Source organism: Peromyscus leucopus, chromosome 9 (assembly GCF_004664715.2).
Source record: "Peromyscus leucopus breed LL Stock chromosome 9, UCI_PerLeu_2.1, whole genome shotgun sequence".
Taxonomy (NCBI): Eukaryota; Metazoa; Chordata; class Mammalia; order Rodentia; family Cricetidae; genus Peromyscus; species Peromyscus leucopus.
In genome coordinates this window covers 108,068,693-108,087,193 of record NC_051070.1, presented here as the reverse complement: position 1 = coordinate 108,087,193, position 18,501 = coordinate 108,068,693, and the positions used below count along the sequence as shown (strand labels likewise).

At 43.4% G+C, this 18,501-nt stretch overlaps 1 protein-coding gene across 1 annotated transcript; it reads right to left on the bottom strand.

Moving 5' to 3' along the window:
* Positions 1 to 7,438: 7,438 nt before the first annotated feature.
* Positions 7,439 to 12,740, bottom strand: Msmb (microseminoprotein beta). The gene is made up of 4 exons (XM_028862525.2): positions 11,979 to 12,740; positions 10,606 to 10,711; positions 8,878 to 8,980; positions 7,439 to 7,657 (listed from the first exon to the last, which is right to left on the bottom strand). The coding sequence occupies exons 1-4, from the start codon at positions 11,979 to 11,981 to the stop codon at positions 7,528 to 7,530; spliced, it is 342 nt and encodes a 113-aa protein (XP_028718358.1). The 5' UTR covers positions 11,982 to 12,740; the 3' UTR covers positions 7,439 to 7,527.
* Between the last annotated feature and the right edge of the window lie 5,761 nt (positions 12,741 to 18,501).

Genomic DNA, 18,501 nt, shown 5'->3' with positions numbered 1-18,501 from the left:
TCTGAAGCTTTCTTCAAACCTGCACTGCCAAAGCTTAGGTAAGTGCCTGCTTCATACTTGGCCCTTAATAGTTTTCATTGAATGAAAAACTACAAAAACTTTATTGTTGGCTTGAATATTCTCCTAACACTAAACTTATTACAGTCAACTCAAACAGCACTTTCTAAAATGCTTGGGAAAGACATGTTTTATTCTCAAAGCCATGAAAGAGAGAGCCAACCGAAATGGTAATACAGCATGGAAAATGTGGGTGTTTAGGCTAAGAAGTATTTTTTAAATGTCACAAGAAAGTAGTGTGAGAGGCAAAGGATAGGTGACCTGACTCTTAATCGGTGTTTTACCTGATGGTCTTTTGATTTTAAGACATCCTGACGGGGTGACGGCACATGTTTGTAACCCCAGTACAAGACAGGAGGAGCCCAAGTTTGAGGCCAGGTTAGGGAACACAGTGAGTTCAAGGCCAGCCCGGCACTTAGTAAGCTTGTCTCCTAAAACCAAAAGGAAAACAAAAGTGAAGAGTTGAGAATCTTCCTGTTTTGTTTTGTTTTTATTGAAGGATAAGATACAGACAGGAAGTATCCAGCTACAAGGACAGCTTGCAGATTTTACGAAGTGGACCTACTGAGGCACTCAGCATCCATACAAAGAAACTGCATTGTTAACAGCTACTTTCCAAGACTGATTTCTAACATTATAGGGTTTTTTTCTATCTTGGCACATTGTATAGTTGATATCAAAGAATATGTGCTCTTTGGAGTCTGGCTGCTGTCATCCCGTTTAGTACCTGCAACCTATAATTGAATATTACTGTGTGTAAGTGAAATGTATTCATTGCCATTGATGCTGTGTGTAGTGCATGAATGTATCACCCTTCATTTACCGCTTTTTGGTCTTTTGGATAGTTGCTAGTTTGGTCTGTTATAAATAGTATTATCTATTTATTTTAAATATTTGTGAACCTTAAGCTTTTATAAATACAGTGCTTAGAAGATTTACTTTTAGCCAGGCAGTGGTGGCACATCCCTTTAATCCCAGCACTTGGGAGGCAGAAGCAGGAGGATCTCTAGGTTTGAGAACAGTTTGGTCTACAAAGCGAGTTCCAGGGCAGCCAGGGTTACACAGAGAAACCCTGTCTTGAACCCCACCCCCCATCCTGCCTAGGGTCAGGATAGCAAGTTTAATAAGCACCAGAAGTTCCCAGTACATAGGAAACAGAATATGGCATCCATTGGGCTGCCATAGTCTAGAGCACAACCTGAATTCATGTGATCTATGAGGCCTCTGTTAGAGTTCTTTGCTTATGTCTCCAGGCCCTACCTCAAGCCAAATCCTTCATTTGACAAGCTGAAAATGAAGCATAAGCATGTCATGTCAGACCGGCAGAGCTTGGAGAATGAGAACAGTGAAGCCTCAGAGAAATTCAATTTTAGACGTGTGTAACAGGGGTGGGCGTTGAGGCTTCAAAAGAGTCATCCCATTCCCAGTTAACCCTCTCTGCCTCCTGCTTGTGTCTCAAGATGTGAGCCTGCAGCTACTGCTTCAGCACCATGCCTTCCTGCCTGTTGCCATGATGGCCATGGACTCCAACCCTCTGAAACCACAACCCCCATGTTAAATGATTTCCTTTATAGGTTACCTTGGTCATAATGTTATATCATAGTAATAGAAAAATAACTAAGATGCCCACTAAGACTCATCCTGCCACTTAAATAGAAACATTTAACTCAGGCCTACTCAGAGAGCTCATGCAACACCATCTGCTCCATGGGCCACATGCAATGAGGCTCCTCCTGCAGCCTCTACAACCTGCTCAGCCCAGCCCAGGGCTCAGCTGCAAATCACTAACTAGAAAAAAAAGCTGGGTCGGCAGGTGGATTGAGATAACGGCTTCGCCCTAGAGCTATTTTGATTTGGTTAGTTTGGGGATAGGGTTTTTTTTTTGTTTTTTGTTTTTTTTTTTTAAGTTTAGAAAAGCTCTTGCTGGCCGGGCAGTGGTGGCACAGACCTTTAATTCATGCACTCAGAAGGCAGAGGCAGGCTCTGTGAGTTCAAGGCCAGCCTGGTCTACAGCTACCGTGAGTTCCAGGACAGTCAGGGCTACAGAAACCTGGTCTCGAAAAAACAAAAAGCAGAAGCTCTTGCTGTGTAACTAAGACTGGCCTGAGGTTCCAGAGTGCTGGGACTGGCAGGATTCAAATGGGGGAAAATGAGGCCGGATATAGAAAGGGGAAAATACCCGCCCCCTCTGGGATCTACTTTACATTTCCTGCTGTCTGAGAGTAAAACTTTAACTGATAAAACCAAAATTGCCTGCAGCGATAGAGCTTGTTTTCCTAAAGACGTTTCAGAAAAAGGATACCAAAAACAACCAATTGCATAGGGTTTGGTGCTCAAATGTGTAATCTCAACATTTATGAGGAGGAACTAGGATCCAGAGTTAAAGGGAAGTCTCAGCCACAGCAGAATTCAAGGTCTGCCCAGGACACCCATGACAGTTTCAAAGAATACAAATTAACAAAAACTGTATGTTGTTGGTGTTATGTATTAAGCTGCCAATGTTATTTTATTAAGCAGTGCTGTTTACCGTATGACAGAAGCCACAAGGCACAACAAAACCCACATTAAGAATTTATTAAGGGAATAGAGAGGGGGTGTGCATAGGCCTATGGAATGACTGTACAGGAAGAGAGATTGGTGGAACCCATTTTTATAGGTGTGTCCCCACCACCACCACATGCACATATGGGTTTACATAGCTATGCCACACATAGATTACGTGATCACACTGCATGCAAATTATGTGATCACACAGCACACAGATTACATAGGATGTAAGGCCCTGGGATGACTAAGCATCTTACCTGGCTACTAGACAGTGTATGTGTGGTCATGTAGCTAGGGGAGTGGCTAGGAATTCTAATGGTTGTTTTTTGCTCTTTCCATGGGCCCGCCATCCAGCTCCCAAATAAATCACACATGGAGGCTTATTTTTAATTATGAATGCCTGGCCTTAGCTTGGCTTATTTCTTGCAAGCTTTCCTTAACTTAAATTACCTGTCTACCTTTTGCTTCTGGGTTTTTTTCTATTCTCCTACTTCTGTAAATCCTACTCTTACTCCGTGGCTTGCTGTGTAGCTTGGTGGCTGGCCCCTGATGTCCTCCTCCTTCTCTGGCTACTTCTTTGATTGTTTCCTTCCAAGTTTCTCCTCCAATTTATTCTCTCTGACTGCCAGCCCCACCTATCCTTTCTCCTGCCTAATTATTTGTCATTCAGTTCTTTATTAGACCATTGGATGTTTTAGACAGTCACAGTAACACAGCTTCACAGAGTTAAACAAAAGCAACATAAATAAAAGTAGCATACCTTAAAATAATATTCTGCAACAGCCATATGCTTACTTAAGGCCAGAATGTCCTGACCTTGAGTTGAACTGTATAAACTCCTCTCATCCCTTGCCCCAAATAACACACCTCATAAAACCATCATAGCTTCCTTTACAAAACATTAATTCTTTAAACCAGCTTACATCTTTTACTTAATATTTGACCTTTACTCAACTTTTAAATTTTGCTTAATCTTTAAACCTTGTTGTAAATTACAACTTGAGCAATGCAACATAAAAAGCAATGGGAGACACTTAAGCACCAAACTCTGAAGGTCACATTCATGTCTTAGATGTCTACTGCTTGAATAGACAGGAGTACATCTCTTATCTCTACTTAATAAACTCATTCACTTTACTTTACTCAGACTAGTTCAGACATTCTTTCCTGAGGTGTGGTCAGGATCAAGGCAAGGGCAGGGTGAGCTGACTCAGGACACTGGAGGCAGTGAAGAGACTAGGATATGATTACATGTATGGGCCACATATTTTCTCTTTTCTACTGATATAAAGTGACTTTCGTGAACATCAAGAGTAAACAAAACCATGAGAGAAGACTCCAACATCCCTAGACACCAAATCCCAGACACCAAGGCAGCAGTTTACCTCCTTCATCCTAAAGCATGGTTTCTTAGTCCCTAATTCAGACTTTCATTAGAAAGAAAGAAAACAACTAATTCCAAATATCCTCTTTGGATAACACATTTGGTGAAGATACAAAGACTAGATGAATGGAAAATGTATGGTTCTCTTCATGTCAATGGCTGATTCTTAGTTTATTAGAGTAAAACTGATGTTAAGAAGGTAATCCCAGCACTCAGGGGCTACAGCAGGAGAATCATCCTTGCCATCCAGGGCTACATTATGAGTTCAAAGCCAGCTTATCTATACTAAGACCCTGTCCAAAATACTACGGGGTAAGAAGCACAGCTGATCAGTGTGTGGACTGTTGTGATTCTTAACATTTCCATTTTAGTGAACTAAAAATCCCCTTTCCACCCATTCACTCTATCCTGTCCAGCTTGGTTCTCCAGTTCTTTCTGCCAGCAATGGTAGTCTCTTCTATCTGTCTACTGTGCAAGTCCCAAGCACTAGAGAGCCTTTCTTAAACAAATACATCGTTCTCAAGTATTACCAGTCAAGAGAACCGTCATGTCGCCTTCTTGTGCCTACTGACATCTACATAGGTTTCCAGTGTGGACCCTTTAACACAGAGGCGATCCTTTAACAGTTCCTCGTGCTGTGCTGACCCCCAACCATAAAATTATTCTCGTTGCTACTTCATAACTGTAATTTTGCTACTGTTATTGTCATGATTTATTATTATGTGGGGAGCCCGTGGGTATCCCATATGTGCAGGAAATCATGCTGGACAGATGTACGCCATGTAGAGCATGGCAGCGGTGGCCAGTGATACACAACCCAGACGATGCATCTGCATGGAGAGTTTATTATAATAGAGAGATAAAGAGTCAGAGAGAAAGAGAGAGACATAGAGAAAGGGGGATTGAGGGGTGCACACCTCGTGGGAGTGAAGAGACAGAAGAGAGAAGGATGGGTGGAGTTTTTCCTTAAAAAGAGACTTTTATATCAGGACACAGGGTGGTATCAAGGATCAGAGTATTAACAGTTATAAATCAATGTAAATATCCGTGTTAGGTGACCCCTGTGAAAGGGTCATTCAACTCCCCATAAGGGGGTTGAAACCCAGGGTTGAGAACTGCTGCTTTAACACCTGATGCCCTTATTAGACCTTCTTTCTTCGCCTGAGGGTTCCATCAGCTTTGAACACTCCAGCACTGCACACACATCTGGTATCATCTGCACCTTGGCATTAAGAACATGCTGTATGTTCGACAGAGTTGGCCTAGTGAGAAAGGTGCCCACAGTACTGTACCAATGTTTGTCTTTAACTTGCCAGTAGTTTAATACATATTTTACTAACGGATGGATAATGTTAATGATCAAGTTCAGAGCGGCCACAATAAAATAATTTGTTATAAACATAATGAACTTGATGTCCCATTAAGGAGTGTAGTATTAATTTAGGAAAGTAATTTAGAAGAGGATAATGTTTCTAACACAACTGTTCTTTTTTCCCAGGATGGGGGTTGGAGGTGTCCAATGCCCAGTCTTATGAATGCTAAGCAACACTTAGCCCTTGGTTTCTGACAGCCTCATGCAGTTCAAACTAGCCTTGAACATGGTATTCTACCTCTTGCCTGGGTTCCCAGAACTCTGGCAACAACACCCAGATTAACTTAATTCCTTGTTTTCACACAGAACAGAACTGGTGAGGGTGTCACCACAGAAACCATAATCCCAGGGGAAGTGCTGAGAAAGATTGTTTTAAAAAGGCCAGATCCAAAAATCTTAGTTCCAAAGACCCAAAACAATGGATCTGTGAGGTAAAATGTGCACTATATGTACAGCCAACTCAACATTTCCCCCTCAGGCTCTGCAGTACCACAGACATTCCAAGTGACAACCACAAAAGCTAGGGAGGCTTTCAATCCTAGGACTGTACCCTATCTTCAACTTGAACTTCTTGCCCCAAGATAGTCAAGGATAGGAAAACAGGTACTTATCGGTACCACATTAGAATACCATTTTAGGCCACATGGATCTCTGAATTCCAGGTCAGCCTGGTCTACAAAGCGAATTCCAGGATAGCCAGAGCTGTTCCACAGAGAAACCCATTCTTGAAAAGAAAGAAAGAAAGAAACATTTTAGCTCTGGTTTTATATGATAACTATTGTGTGGATTTTCCCTACAGAAGCAAAGAAGAGATGAATTTCTCTCCTCTCTAAAGCCTGAGAGACTAGTAATAAAGCTAAGATAAAACTCAAAATGTATTTAAAGAATTATTTTGGAAGGTGTAATTGTCCACGTATGAAAGGACTGTTACTGACAAAGAAACCCCATTACCCTATTTTGTCAACTACCCACCAACTCTGTGCCAAACTGCTAGTTCCGTAGGGCAATCAAGGTAATGCCAAATGAAGGAACTATAAGCTCAAAAGCCCCAAGCAGAATCCTAGTCCCCCAGAAAAACATCTTGATTCTGCTGTACAGTCAGGCCAAGCAAAGCCAGGAGTAAGAATGAGCACACGATGAGTCATCCATGCTGGACAGAAGATAAGTCAACAGAGTACCTACACAACAATTATTTAGCTCACTTGCCTGTGAGTTCATCGAATTCACGAGTATGGATGACAAGCCAGGACCTGTGGAATATAGACTGTAAGCTTACAAACGATGCCCAAAGTGTTAGATGTAACAATCACAGAAGACCAGCTGAGGAGAGGAAAACAAAGGCTCCTCTGACAGACAAGCATAGAAAGTACTACTGGTGATACTCCCCAGAATAAAAGTGCTCAACTTGGCAGCTGTCATAGACTTGACAGAGTTAAATACCATACCTACATCACAAGCTCCCAGGTCCAAAAGTCTGAGTCTGACTGCTCCTTAGCCATTTGGCTAAGATCCACCTTAAGTCTAAACCCCTCAGCCACACCAGGTATTTTGAAGGGGCCATTAAAGGTTTAATTTGAGGTCTTGAACTGACAGGAAGTAGTGTTGTCCCTGAGGACAGGGCTGATGGAGAGCTCTGAGATTAGACAAGATGGTGGCTGCAGAACAATCTGATGTTTTTATCTCCACTGAGTGACCACTTGCAAATGGTGAGTGATGCATTTTAACTTAGGGGGAAAATGTTACAATTTTTGACAAAGTATTGAGAAAATAAATGTCAGAATCAATGTCGTGACACTTTCAAGTCAGTCTATATTAGATGGGCTGTGTGCCACACATAACTAATCCTAGAGCTGTAATTTGTAACTGTTATTGTTGGGTTGATTTTTTAAAAACATGTTTAGTTTTCCTTTTGTCTCTAAATGTTTGTTTGATTTATAACATGCATTAATTTAATATAAACATGATTGGCAAATTTATTTATTTATTTATTTTAGTTTTTCAAGGCAGAGTTTCTTTGTGTTGCCCTCTAGAGACCAGGCTGGCATGAGATCTGCCTGCCTCTGCCTCCCAGTGCTGGGATTATAGGCCACCACCACCCAGGCTACAAATCATACAAATCATACAAATATTAAAATGTTGCTCAACTTGGGACCCACTAGAAGCACATTTACAATATCCAATTATTAACTTGACAGACGATTCCTTCGTTGTTCTTTTCCACCACAGTATATCTGCACTTATCTTGATGGAATATTTTCTTACACTTCTCTTGGTCATAGCCCATGGGTATAGGGATTCTGTCAATGAGACAAGATAAGACCTGTTAGTAGGGAAAAAACCCTTATTCACCCAGTCCTGCTGCTCAGACATGCTCTGTGCAAGAAGCAGACCACACACACTCCAATTGCCTGGGGCTCTCCTCACCGACTTAAGGGCTTCCTTGGGCTGTTAATGTCCCAAGTGTAGACTCCAGGCACCTCCACCTGTCTGTGCCATGGGGCCACAGAGACCATTTCTAACGTGGGTCCTGTATTCTACCCTGCATGCACTGAAGGACACTGGGATATTCTGACAGGCTCTGGAGCAGATGTGGAGAGAACTGACTCCAGAAAGTTGTCCTCTGACCTCCTCAAGCACCACTCCCACTGAATCTCATACACGTTTACACTAATGTGTTTTTAAAGGGGGAGGGCTGAAAGAGGAGAACTCCAGACTCTCCCCGGGCTTCAGTTTGTCTCAGTTCCTGCTGCTGCTAAGCAGCTGACAGTTCGTCCACCTGTTGGTTCTTCTGGACTCATTTTTTAGCCTGTGTGGCTTCAGTAGTCCACCTCCTCACTGGGCAGCTCAACTCGACCCTGAGGTCCCCTCTAGGTGCACCTCCAGCAGATTCTCTTTACATCTCTGTCATATTTCTCCTGCCCCCAGACCCCTTTCAGCTCTTCCAGCTCTGCTGTGCTCTGTCAGCTTTCCATAGCCATTGTAACCTACATACATGCACACGTACGTACACACACTTACTGTGTGATGTGTAAAGCATGACCAGAGAGTTAATGGTAGTAATTAAAGTTGCAATGAAGAAAAGTCTGTTTGCCAGTGACTAGGTATCATGGGAAATTGGGACTGCTTGGCAAACTGTAGTCCCTAAACCAAACACACACACACACACACTCACACACACACACACTCACACTCACTCACACACACACACACACACACACTTGTGTGCACGTAAATAAATCTATATTTCTGTTAAGAAATCGATGTAGCTTATGAATTTGCTGTTATTCAATGAACTCTAGCCTTGTGGATAGACGCCAACATGTCTGTCTATGCTTCTCACACAGTGCTCACTTCACACTCAGCTTACACAGGAGACCGAGGTAGCAGGATCTCTTGAGCCCTGGAGTTTGACAGCAGCTCAACTTAAGGAAACCTTGACCAAACATAAAACAAAACAAAGCAGAGACTCTGAAGAGTGGTTATATGGGACCCTCCAGAATCAGTGGTTGAGACTTACTGGGGGCAGCAATTAATTCCCGCTTTTTCACAGGAACACTTCTTACAGTCGACTATCCATTCATCGCCTATGGGGTGTTTGATACCAGCAGAATCCAGGCATCCTAAAATGATGCAAATCCCCAGGTCACACCATAGGAACAAAGCTTGTGGGGACACTGAGCCAGCCACTGGCACATGATGATGGACAATTGTAGAGCTGTCAGAGACAGTGCTTTTGAGTCAAGATGGCCAAAGCCCAGCACACTGAAGCACCTGCCTCAGAGAGTGTCTTTGCTTTTGTAAGGTGTTTCTATGCAGCCTTGGCTAGCTGGAAATCACTGTGTAGAACAGGTTGTCTTCCAACTCAACTGTCTCTGCTGGGGTTTAAAGGCCTGAGCTACCATGCTCAGGGGTATGTTTTTTAAGTGAGCTTAAATTCTTTCTAGATTGTATTTCAGAACAGGCATTGAAGAATAAATAAGTCCTTCCTTTTTAATCCAGTAGCTATTAGGAGTGACTGGCAAAGGGGGCCCTGTGAGTTCTCTCTGGTTGTCCTGAACAAAATGCTCACTTCTCTACTAGTATTGATTTGTGTCACTGATTCTCAGGTGGGGATGCACATGTGAAGCATTGTGGGTGCTTAAAAATCACCCACGGACTGGGGTTTAGCCCAGTGGTAGAACAAGTATTGAAAAAGTACAGAGCCATGGGTTTAATTCCCAGCAGCAAATAAACAAGCAAGCCCTCTGTTCCTGATCCCCATCCAAGAAAACAAAATCAGAATCTGTGGGTAGAGCCCAGACTCTCTTGTTTACTTCATTTTTATTTGTTTTGTTTTGTGGGTGGGGTGAGCACATCTTGTATTCTAGGCTGGTACTGAACTTCCTATGTACCCAAGAATTGTATTGAACTTAAAAACTTAAAAAAAAAATCATGTTTATTTTATGGATATGAATTTTTCTCCTGCAGGTATGTAAGAGTTCTGCACCCACATGTATGTAAGGCTACTACATCATATCTTCAGAGAGCAGAGGAGGGCACTAGATGCTCTGGAACTGGAATTACCAACAGTTGTGAGCTGCCATGTGGGTGCTGAGCCAGTGTTCTTAACCCCTGAGCCATCTCTCCAGCCCCATCATATATGGTTTTAATTATCAGCTTGACACAGCCTAACGTCATCCAAGGAATACTTTTTCAAGTTCTTGCTTGAGTCCCCCCCCCCCCACTTTCTCAACAATGGACTGTGGTCTAGAAGTGAAAGGCAAATAAATCCTTTCCTCCCCTAAATTTCTTTTGATTGTAGTGTTTCATCACAGCAGCAAAATGAAACTAGTACAGTATTAAAGCACTAGTTGCCGGAGATTCTCCAGCAACATTCACACCACAAGCATTCATGCATGCACCCACCCACCCATGCATGCAGGCCTGCACTACATTTAAACTAGATTGCAGGGATGATCATGTACATTAAAATTTGAACGCTGCTTCTTAACCCTGACTGCATGTGAAAACCCAGAGGTTCTCATTCAGCTGTTCTTAAATGGGGCCTGATTGTGGTGTTTCAAAGCTCATCTAGCTAAATTGAGAACAACCTCCTTACTCTGTTTCTGTATCTTCACAAATCCTTCTTCCAGTGTATATATATATCCCAAGGCTTCCCCATCTGCCATATATACTAGGTCATATCTACAGGTTGTATCTCTCAGGCTGGAATGGCATTAAAAATACTGGAAAACCCAGGACTTACCATCAGGCGGTTGGTCTGGAAGACCTTCGCGTTGTTGAAGAGTGCAGGCCGCATTGCATGCTGTCACCAAGGTAGCAAGGAACAGGAGGCTGCCCAGCAGAGCTTTCTGTAATGCAGGGAAAGGTTGGGAGTGGAGAATGAGTGATTCTTGAAGGTCATGCTTGACTGAGTGTCCTATAAGATCCCTGCTGAAATTTGGCAGGAAGGGTAGAGTGTGGAGCAACTGCCAGGTACCCTAGCCTGGCAGTCAGAGACTAAGACACAAGACAGTCAGGAAAAAGGAAAGTCTGTCGGGTGTGGTGCACGCCTTTTATCCCAGCACTCAGGAGGCAGAGGCAGGCAGATCTGAGTTCCAGCCTGGTCTACAGAATGAGTTCCAGGAGAGCCAGGACTGACTACGGTGAGAAACCCTATGCCAAAAATAGGGTTTTTGGCCCCTCCTCCCCGCACAAAAGCAAGTTCACTGTCAGAGTGGCTGGCTGTGGGCTGGGAGTGGGAAGGAGGATGCTGGGAGCCTCATCACTGGCTGAGGCAGGGTCTTCCAGCAGCAGCAGCAGCAGTTCCCCCACGCTGTCCTGGCTTGTTCTCAGAGGCCTGGGGGCTCTTGTGCCAGGGCTCATCCTCCTTGTGCCCGTTGACATGAGAAGAGCCATCTCCACCTCCGTAGTTTCTCCCATGTGCCCTCTGCCCCGGTTCTTTCTTTTCCTATAGTTCTCAAATAGTCTTGGGAAAGTGGTTGCTCAAAGTTTGATGGGAAGACATATTCTGTATTAAGCTAATTTAAATGTTTCCTTAAAGGACCTAAAATTAAGTTTTATAATAATAATATTATAAAGTAAGTACAGAAAATATAGAAATCATATCATTTTAAGGATAAAAGAGATTTTAGTCTTTACATGACTAAATAAGTGAAGCTAAGATGTATCAAACTTTGGAAAATAATGTATGAAATAATTTCACTATAACATTGAAGAACATAAAGTCACACTATAAAAGTAGCAAGGGCAATAAAGAGACATCACACACACACACACACACACACACACACACACACACACACACACGGAAGGAGGGTGAGAAGGGGGTCTGAATACAGATAGGGAGGACACCACCCACCACTGTCCTACCTCTCCAGCTCTGTCTGAGGAGGGTTTCATAGCGTACATTTGTCCTGAGGTGAGGTGAGGGTCCCTTCCTGAGTCCCTCTCCACCCTCATGTGGCCCTCCTCCCCAGTTTCTGCTTCCTTCCTCTTGTCCTTCTGTGGGGAGCCCCATTCATTCCTGATTCTACCTCATAGAACAGACACTTTAAGAAAAGAACCATTTTCAACTAAAGACTGAAAGAAGTCCTATGCATGAAATCAGTCACCCACCATTGTGGCAAGCAGGACTCCTTACAGGCAGGCACCTCCAGCAGAGCCTCAGCAAGAATGAATGCTGACTTCCTATTTATGCAGGTAGAACGACCACACGTAGATCTTGGAAAGATTTTGTTCCAGGAACACAGTGAATATTTACAGAGGGCTGAGCAGGAAGTTATGATTTCTATCGATTTGAGTTTTTCATCTATTAAGCCTCTACCCCAATGTGTTCACCTTCCCTCACCCTTGACAAGCTGTTGCCCTTGGTGTGGGAGAGCAGAGAGGGAAAGAACTTTTCTTGGAAGCCTTCATCCTGTACTGGAAGATACTAGGCACCCTTCATGTTCTTTCCTGGTTCATGGAAAAAGAAAGGAGAGCTCAGGAATATGACTCATAACAGCCAATGCTGAGGCTGTGTTTGGGAAGGCATAAGGTTAGCCCAGTAGGTCAGCCTGGCTGACTAGGGAGCTGAGACACAGGAGGTAGTGGCCTTAGGGTCCAGTGTGGGAACACACAAGTGCATGAGCCACCTTCCACAGTACGGATGGGTTTGCACCCTCCAGTCTAGGTTTCTTTTGACAAGCCACATGCTCAAATCTCTCAGACTACCCAACATTCTCTATGTTTAGTCTATTGTCTGCTTCCTCAAGCGAGCCTTCCTTCTCATTGTTCAATAGTGATCTCCTGTATGGAAGCAGTATGGAGTTCCCGAGAACAGTGAAACTTGAAGTACCTTATCGTCCAGCAACCCCACTCTGTGACCGTCTGCTCCCCCAGCTTTATTGTAGCACTGTTCCCAGTTGCCAGGTGATGAAGAACCCCTGTCCGGAGTTGATGAGTACATAAGGAATTCTGCAGCCAGCAGCTTTGGGGCTAGGATGCAGCTCAGTTTGCAGAGTGTTTGTCTAGTGTGTGTGATGCCCTTAGTTTGACCTCCAGCACTGCATATAAACCAGACATGGTATAAGGCTAAGAGGTATCTCTGCCAGTATAGTGCTTGACTATAGCCATAAGGACCCAACATGAAAAGACTATTCCCAGTGAGACAGGCTTGTACATCCCTGCTTCTCTATGTAACCCCTCACCCATTCTCATGTCACTAGCCCACTAAACTCTAGCCTGGTTGTCTGTAGTGAAATTGTTAATTTGGTTTGCCCTTGACTCCCTATGTGGGGTGAATAGTTGTGTGTTCATATCTCCCCAGGAATAGTGTCACACAGCATCTCCACATGCATGCATATGCCTCCTCCCAAGACACACACCATAGGCATGATGGTACACATTTGTGATCCCAGCACTGAAGGGGTGAAGGCAGGAAGATAAATCATTTCAACAAGCTAAACCTATTAAAGCTTCTCATGGTTCTCCATTAGCATGTATCATTTTATGATTTTATATGTCAGGCAAAAAATCTGATTTAAATGTTTTAAATGAAGGGTAAATGAAGATCATTCAGGGGAAAAATAACCCAAAATGTGAAGGCACTAGCCTTACTTCTCCCATACATCTCACTCTGTGTTAACCATGCCATCAGTTAGGGCTACCATAGCATGGGCCATAGACTGGAGATGCACAAACAGCCGAAATGGATTATTCAGATTGGGAAGCTGGACATTCAAGATCAGAGTGCCATGTAGTCCGGTTCTAGTGAGGGCCCTAGGTGGCATGGGGCTGTGTCTTTGGTGGTATCCTTAGATGGCAGAGTACAATGACTCCACACAGTGACCACACTTCCTCCTGGAATTTTCTCTCCCTGTAGCCTTACACAGGGAATTTAGATTTCAACCTGTGATTTGGAGGTAAAAATACATAAACATTCTGTATGTTGTACAACAGCTTCTTCCTTTAGAAGATGCCACCTTCACAGAGGCATGAATGCAGAATCACTGCAGGCCAAGTTCATGTAGAGGCTGAGATAGACATGGGTTCACATCCAAATCCTTCCTTGAATAGCTGTGTGAACCTGGAAAGTCTTTCATAATCTCTGACTCTTTGTTTACCTGTTTATGAAACAAGACAATGATTCCCCACTTCCAAGGACTGACATGAAAAACAAGGAGGAATGTGTCTATCATTCAGCTCAGTGCCTGGTAAATGGCTATAGGGAAGGCACATTTTTACTATTGCTATCTTATGGTTTTTATCTGGGCCCAATAATGAAAGAGACACAAGATAAATAGTAGAAGTAAATTACACATATATTTACTAAAATAAGTTTTACATGGTGCAGCATCACACACAAGAGTCAAAGAAGCGAGGTTCACATATACACTGACTTAAAGAGTACAATCTTTGAAAATGTGTGAAGGCTGAGGGGTGGGAGGGCTAATTCTGTGGAGAAGCAGTGAGGATCACAAGGGTTAGCTTAACGAGTTTGTATATATATATATATATCTGCTTCAGATTCCCATCCTCATTGGTAAGATGGCTAATATTTTCCAGTGTAGAGGACATATTGTATATAGGATGCCTTAGTTACTTTTCTCTTGCTGTGCTAAGATACCATGACCAAGGCAGCTTGTAGCAGAAAGAGTTTATCAGAAGCTTACAGCTTCAGAGGATGAGTCCATGACCATCATGGCAGGGAGCATGGCGATAGGGATGAAGGCATGGTGCTGGAGCAGCAGCTAAGAGCATACTTCTTGTTCCACAGGCACAAGGGAGAGAGGGAGCACACTAGGAATGGCATGGGCTTTAGAAACCTCAAGCCCACCACCAAGGGCATACATCCTCCCAAAAGGCCACACCTCCTGGTCCTTCCCAAACATTTCTACCAACTGGGGACCAAGTATTCAAGCATACAAGCCTGTGAGGGCCGTTCTCATTCAAACCCCTGCAGTCATGGTGCTTTGTCACAGCAGTAGAAAAGTAACTTAAGACAGAGGGTTTTAAAAGAAGGAGTATGAGTGCCCTCCACTTTTTGGGTGGTGCCACGGAACAAAGATAGAGCCTCCCTCATACATGCTAGGCAAGTCTTATACCACTTGTCCAAATATAACTTGCTGTTTTAAAATTTTATTTCTGTTCAAAATAGTCCTTCTTAAATGGCATATTGCTATAATTTGGATTTTAAATGTCCCACAAAGACCCACTTGTTGAAAACCTGGTCCCCAGCCCATGACACTATTTGGAGGTGGTTGCTCCTAGTGAAAGGAATTAAAGTCATTAAGAGCTTGCCTTTTAAGGTGACCTTCAAAGGGACCCCCTCTTCTCTGTCCATCTCTTCTCCACTAATCCCCACCCAGACTACATGGGGTGAAGCAGTTTGCTCCACAGTGTGTTTCCCCCCACCATAATGTTTAGCCTCACAGCAAGCTCAAAAGCCAAAAAGCCAAGAGATCATAAACTGAAATCTCTGAAACCGTGGCACAAAGCCAGCCCTTCTTTCCTATGTGTCAGTTATCTCAGGCATTTTGACACAGTGATGGAAAGCTAACTCTCACACGTGTTCTGGAACTGGAGTTATGGATGGTTGGGACATTGTCATATTTTATAAGGACTGATACAATCAAGACACAGGAGCTGGCTGCCTTTGTCCTTCCCAGAACTAGATAGCCAAAGCCTCTTCTAGAAGACCATGGGTAGCAGCCTGCTAACTTCTGTCTTGTAATGTGCCATCTGTCTTCACTCAAATACGAAGTCACCTATCACTGGTATCACACTTCCCATCAGTGAGGCTGGTATTGAATTTTGAGAAGGGAATAAGTGTGAGCAGTTGCTTTTCATAGGTGGTTGACCTCATTACAAGGAACAGAGTTGTTCCTTGGTATTCTTGGGAAATTGGCTCCATTCTCCCCGTGGAAACCAAAATCCATGTATTTCCTAGTCATTTATGTACAATGACTTAGTATTTGCAGATAACTTATGTAAATCTTTAGTTCCAGTTTGTTTTCTTTTGCTGGGACAAATGCCATAACCAAAAGCAACTCATGGGAGGAAAGGGTTTGTTTGTCTTACAGCTCCAGGTCATAGTCTATCATTGAGGGGAGTCAGGACAAGTACTTAAGCAGGAACTTGGAGGCAGGGACTGACCATGGGGAGCACAGATTATGCTCCCTAATTTTTGCTGAGCTAGCTAGCTAGCTTCCTTCCTTCCTCCTCACTTCTTATCTCCCCATGTTTATTAATTAATTAATTAATAATTTTTGAGACAGGGCTTCACTATGTAGCCTTGGCTGTTACGTAGGTTACTATATAGATCAGGCTGGGTTCAGTTCCTAGCACCCACATGGTGGCTCACAATCATTCATAACTGTAGTTCCAGGGGATCTGATGCCCTCTTCTGATCTCCACAGGCCCCAGGCAACATGTGCTTGTGCACACATGTAGGCAAACACTCATACACATAAATAAATATATCTAAAAAAATGTATCCAAAGAAGTTTCTATTTTTGTTTCTGCATGTTGGTGTTTGTATAGCATATAGTGTGAGCTTCAGTATTCCAATCACATATTTCAGTGACCATACTGGGACAACATGGGGGACTTTGTTCAGCCACTGAGTTATCAAGGAGTCCTGCTCTGTGCCTGGACTGCAGTGAGGGGTGCGGAGGTCTAGATTGGGAAACTCTACCAAGAGCTCAGTGTTTTCGATGGTAGACCTCCCTTTCCCATCTCCCACCACTCCCTATCATTTGTACTAAGAGTTAAATAGGTTTTGTTCTCAGATTATAGATAGCTTGTTCTCTGGCTTAGTAGCACTTAGCGTTCTGTTCAGGCTTTCTTTGCTTTGCTCCCCACTTCCTGGCTCATGGCCCCTTGGCCTGTGGTTTAAAGGAATCTTTCTCTTCCGTTCTGCTGGTCTACTTCAAAGCTCTACCTGTGGAGTGCATGACATAGCTCCCTTCCTGGCCAAAGGTCTTTGGGGTATGTCCTAACAAATTTGTCTGACTATGGTTATGACCCTATGGAGAAGAAAAGGAAAAGGTGCATTTTGTTGTTGCTTGTGACAGGGTTTCTCTGTGTAGCCCTGGCTGTCCTAGAAATATCTCTGTAGACCAGGCTGGCCACTAACTCACAGAGCCACCTGCCTCTGCCTCCTGAGTGCTGAGATTAAAGGTGTGTGCCACCACATCCAATCTGAATAAGGTGCATTCTTGTGATAGTTTGTCTACTCTGTGTTTTGGGATGTGGGGGAAATGGTCACTAGTGAATCTCCATGTTGCATTATTTATAACTAGAGTTGTTCTGCAAAGCACTGGGGAAACAGGGAAAGATTTGCCTCAAGTTTATGTCATAAGCTTCATCTTCTGACTTGTGCTCTCATTAAACAAGCTCCAGGAGATGCAGATCTTCTTCCTGGCTTCCACAGAGACTGCAGTCTGAATGGATTTAAATACAAAACAGGAAGTCACCAAAGGACTGACAGGTATAGAGATATTTCTGCATGATTTCTGTGTGAAATATACATGTATTTTTTTCAGCATTGAGCTGGACTATTTCAGGTTTTAGAAAGAAAGCTATCACTTAGTGGGCAATACAGTCTTTTTTTCTCCCTGAGGCAGGGTTTCTTTGTGTAGACCCAGCTGTCCTGGCCCTAGCTTTGTAGACCAGATTGGCCCCAAACTCACAGAGGTCCACCTACCTCTGCCTCCCAAGTGCTGAGATTAAAGACATGCACCACCCCCACCCCACAATAAATCCTTTTATACTGTTGAAGCTAGATGTTTTATTATCTGATTTGCCATGCATGTATGCAGGTATTATAAAATTATCAAGATAAAGTCAGTATTGCTCACAATGTGACAAGGCAAGGCAGTGCAGTCATCCCCCCGCCTTGTATCCTTGCTGAGGCCATTTCAGGTTTAACTAGAATTTGATCTCCTTGATAGAGAATTCCATGGAAAATTACCCAGTTCTATTCTAGGAACCCAAGATCAGGATGCCCTAGCTAACTTTTCTTAGCCTTTGTAAAAACTACTTGTTTGTGTGGAACCTCATCCAGCTAACCATTTATCTATACTGCCTGTTTGTACAGAACCCTACCTCCTGCTAGTTAACTGTGCCTCTTAGCTTCTGTTAAAACTGCTTGCTTCACACTCCTCACTCCATAAAACCCCTCTGCAGCTGCCTAGTGAGATACTCAGCAAGGTCTCTGCCCTTAAAAACTCCCATTATATGAACCCTCAGGGCTACACCTAGGTTCCCCCACCCAAATGCTTGGGTATGGTCCCAGCTGGCTGGAATAAAGAGTTTCATTTTTTAATCAAAAGCCCTCTGATGACACAAATTATTCAAAATGACTCAAGAAGTAGAAAATCTAAGTAAGCCTAAATAACAAAAGGATTGCTCACTGAACTGGACCTCACTGATTGGCTACACTGCCTGGCCATCTTCCTGGGCCCGCCCTCCAGTGGATAGCAGTGCTTCACTGCCACGTGAGCTGTTTACGTGGGTACTGGAGAGCCAGGCTCATGCTCTCATTCCTGCTCAGGAGCGTTTTACCCACTGAGCTATCTCTGTGTCAGAAATTTAGCTGCCTTTCTACATGCTAGCAATGAGCAATCTGAAAACAACATGGGAGAAACAAACGTTC

What these genes read in the sequence shown, in the direction of transcription:
- Msmb (XM_028862525.2), bottom strand. An exon ending in TCCAGACCAACCGCCTGATG is followed by an intron (nt 8,981 to 10,605) that starts GTAAGTCCTGGG and finishes GCATCATTTTAG; the next exon opens with GATGCCTGGATTCTGCTGGT. An exon ending in GGAATTAATTGCTGCCCCCA is followed by an intron (nt 7,658 to 8,877) that starts GTAAGTCTCAAC and finishes TCTCATTGACAG; the next exon opens with AATCCCTATACCCATGGGCT.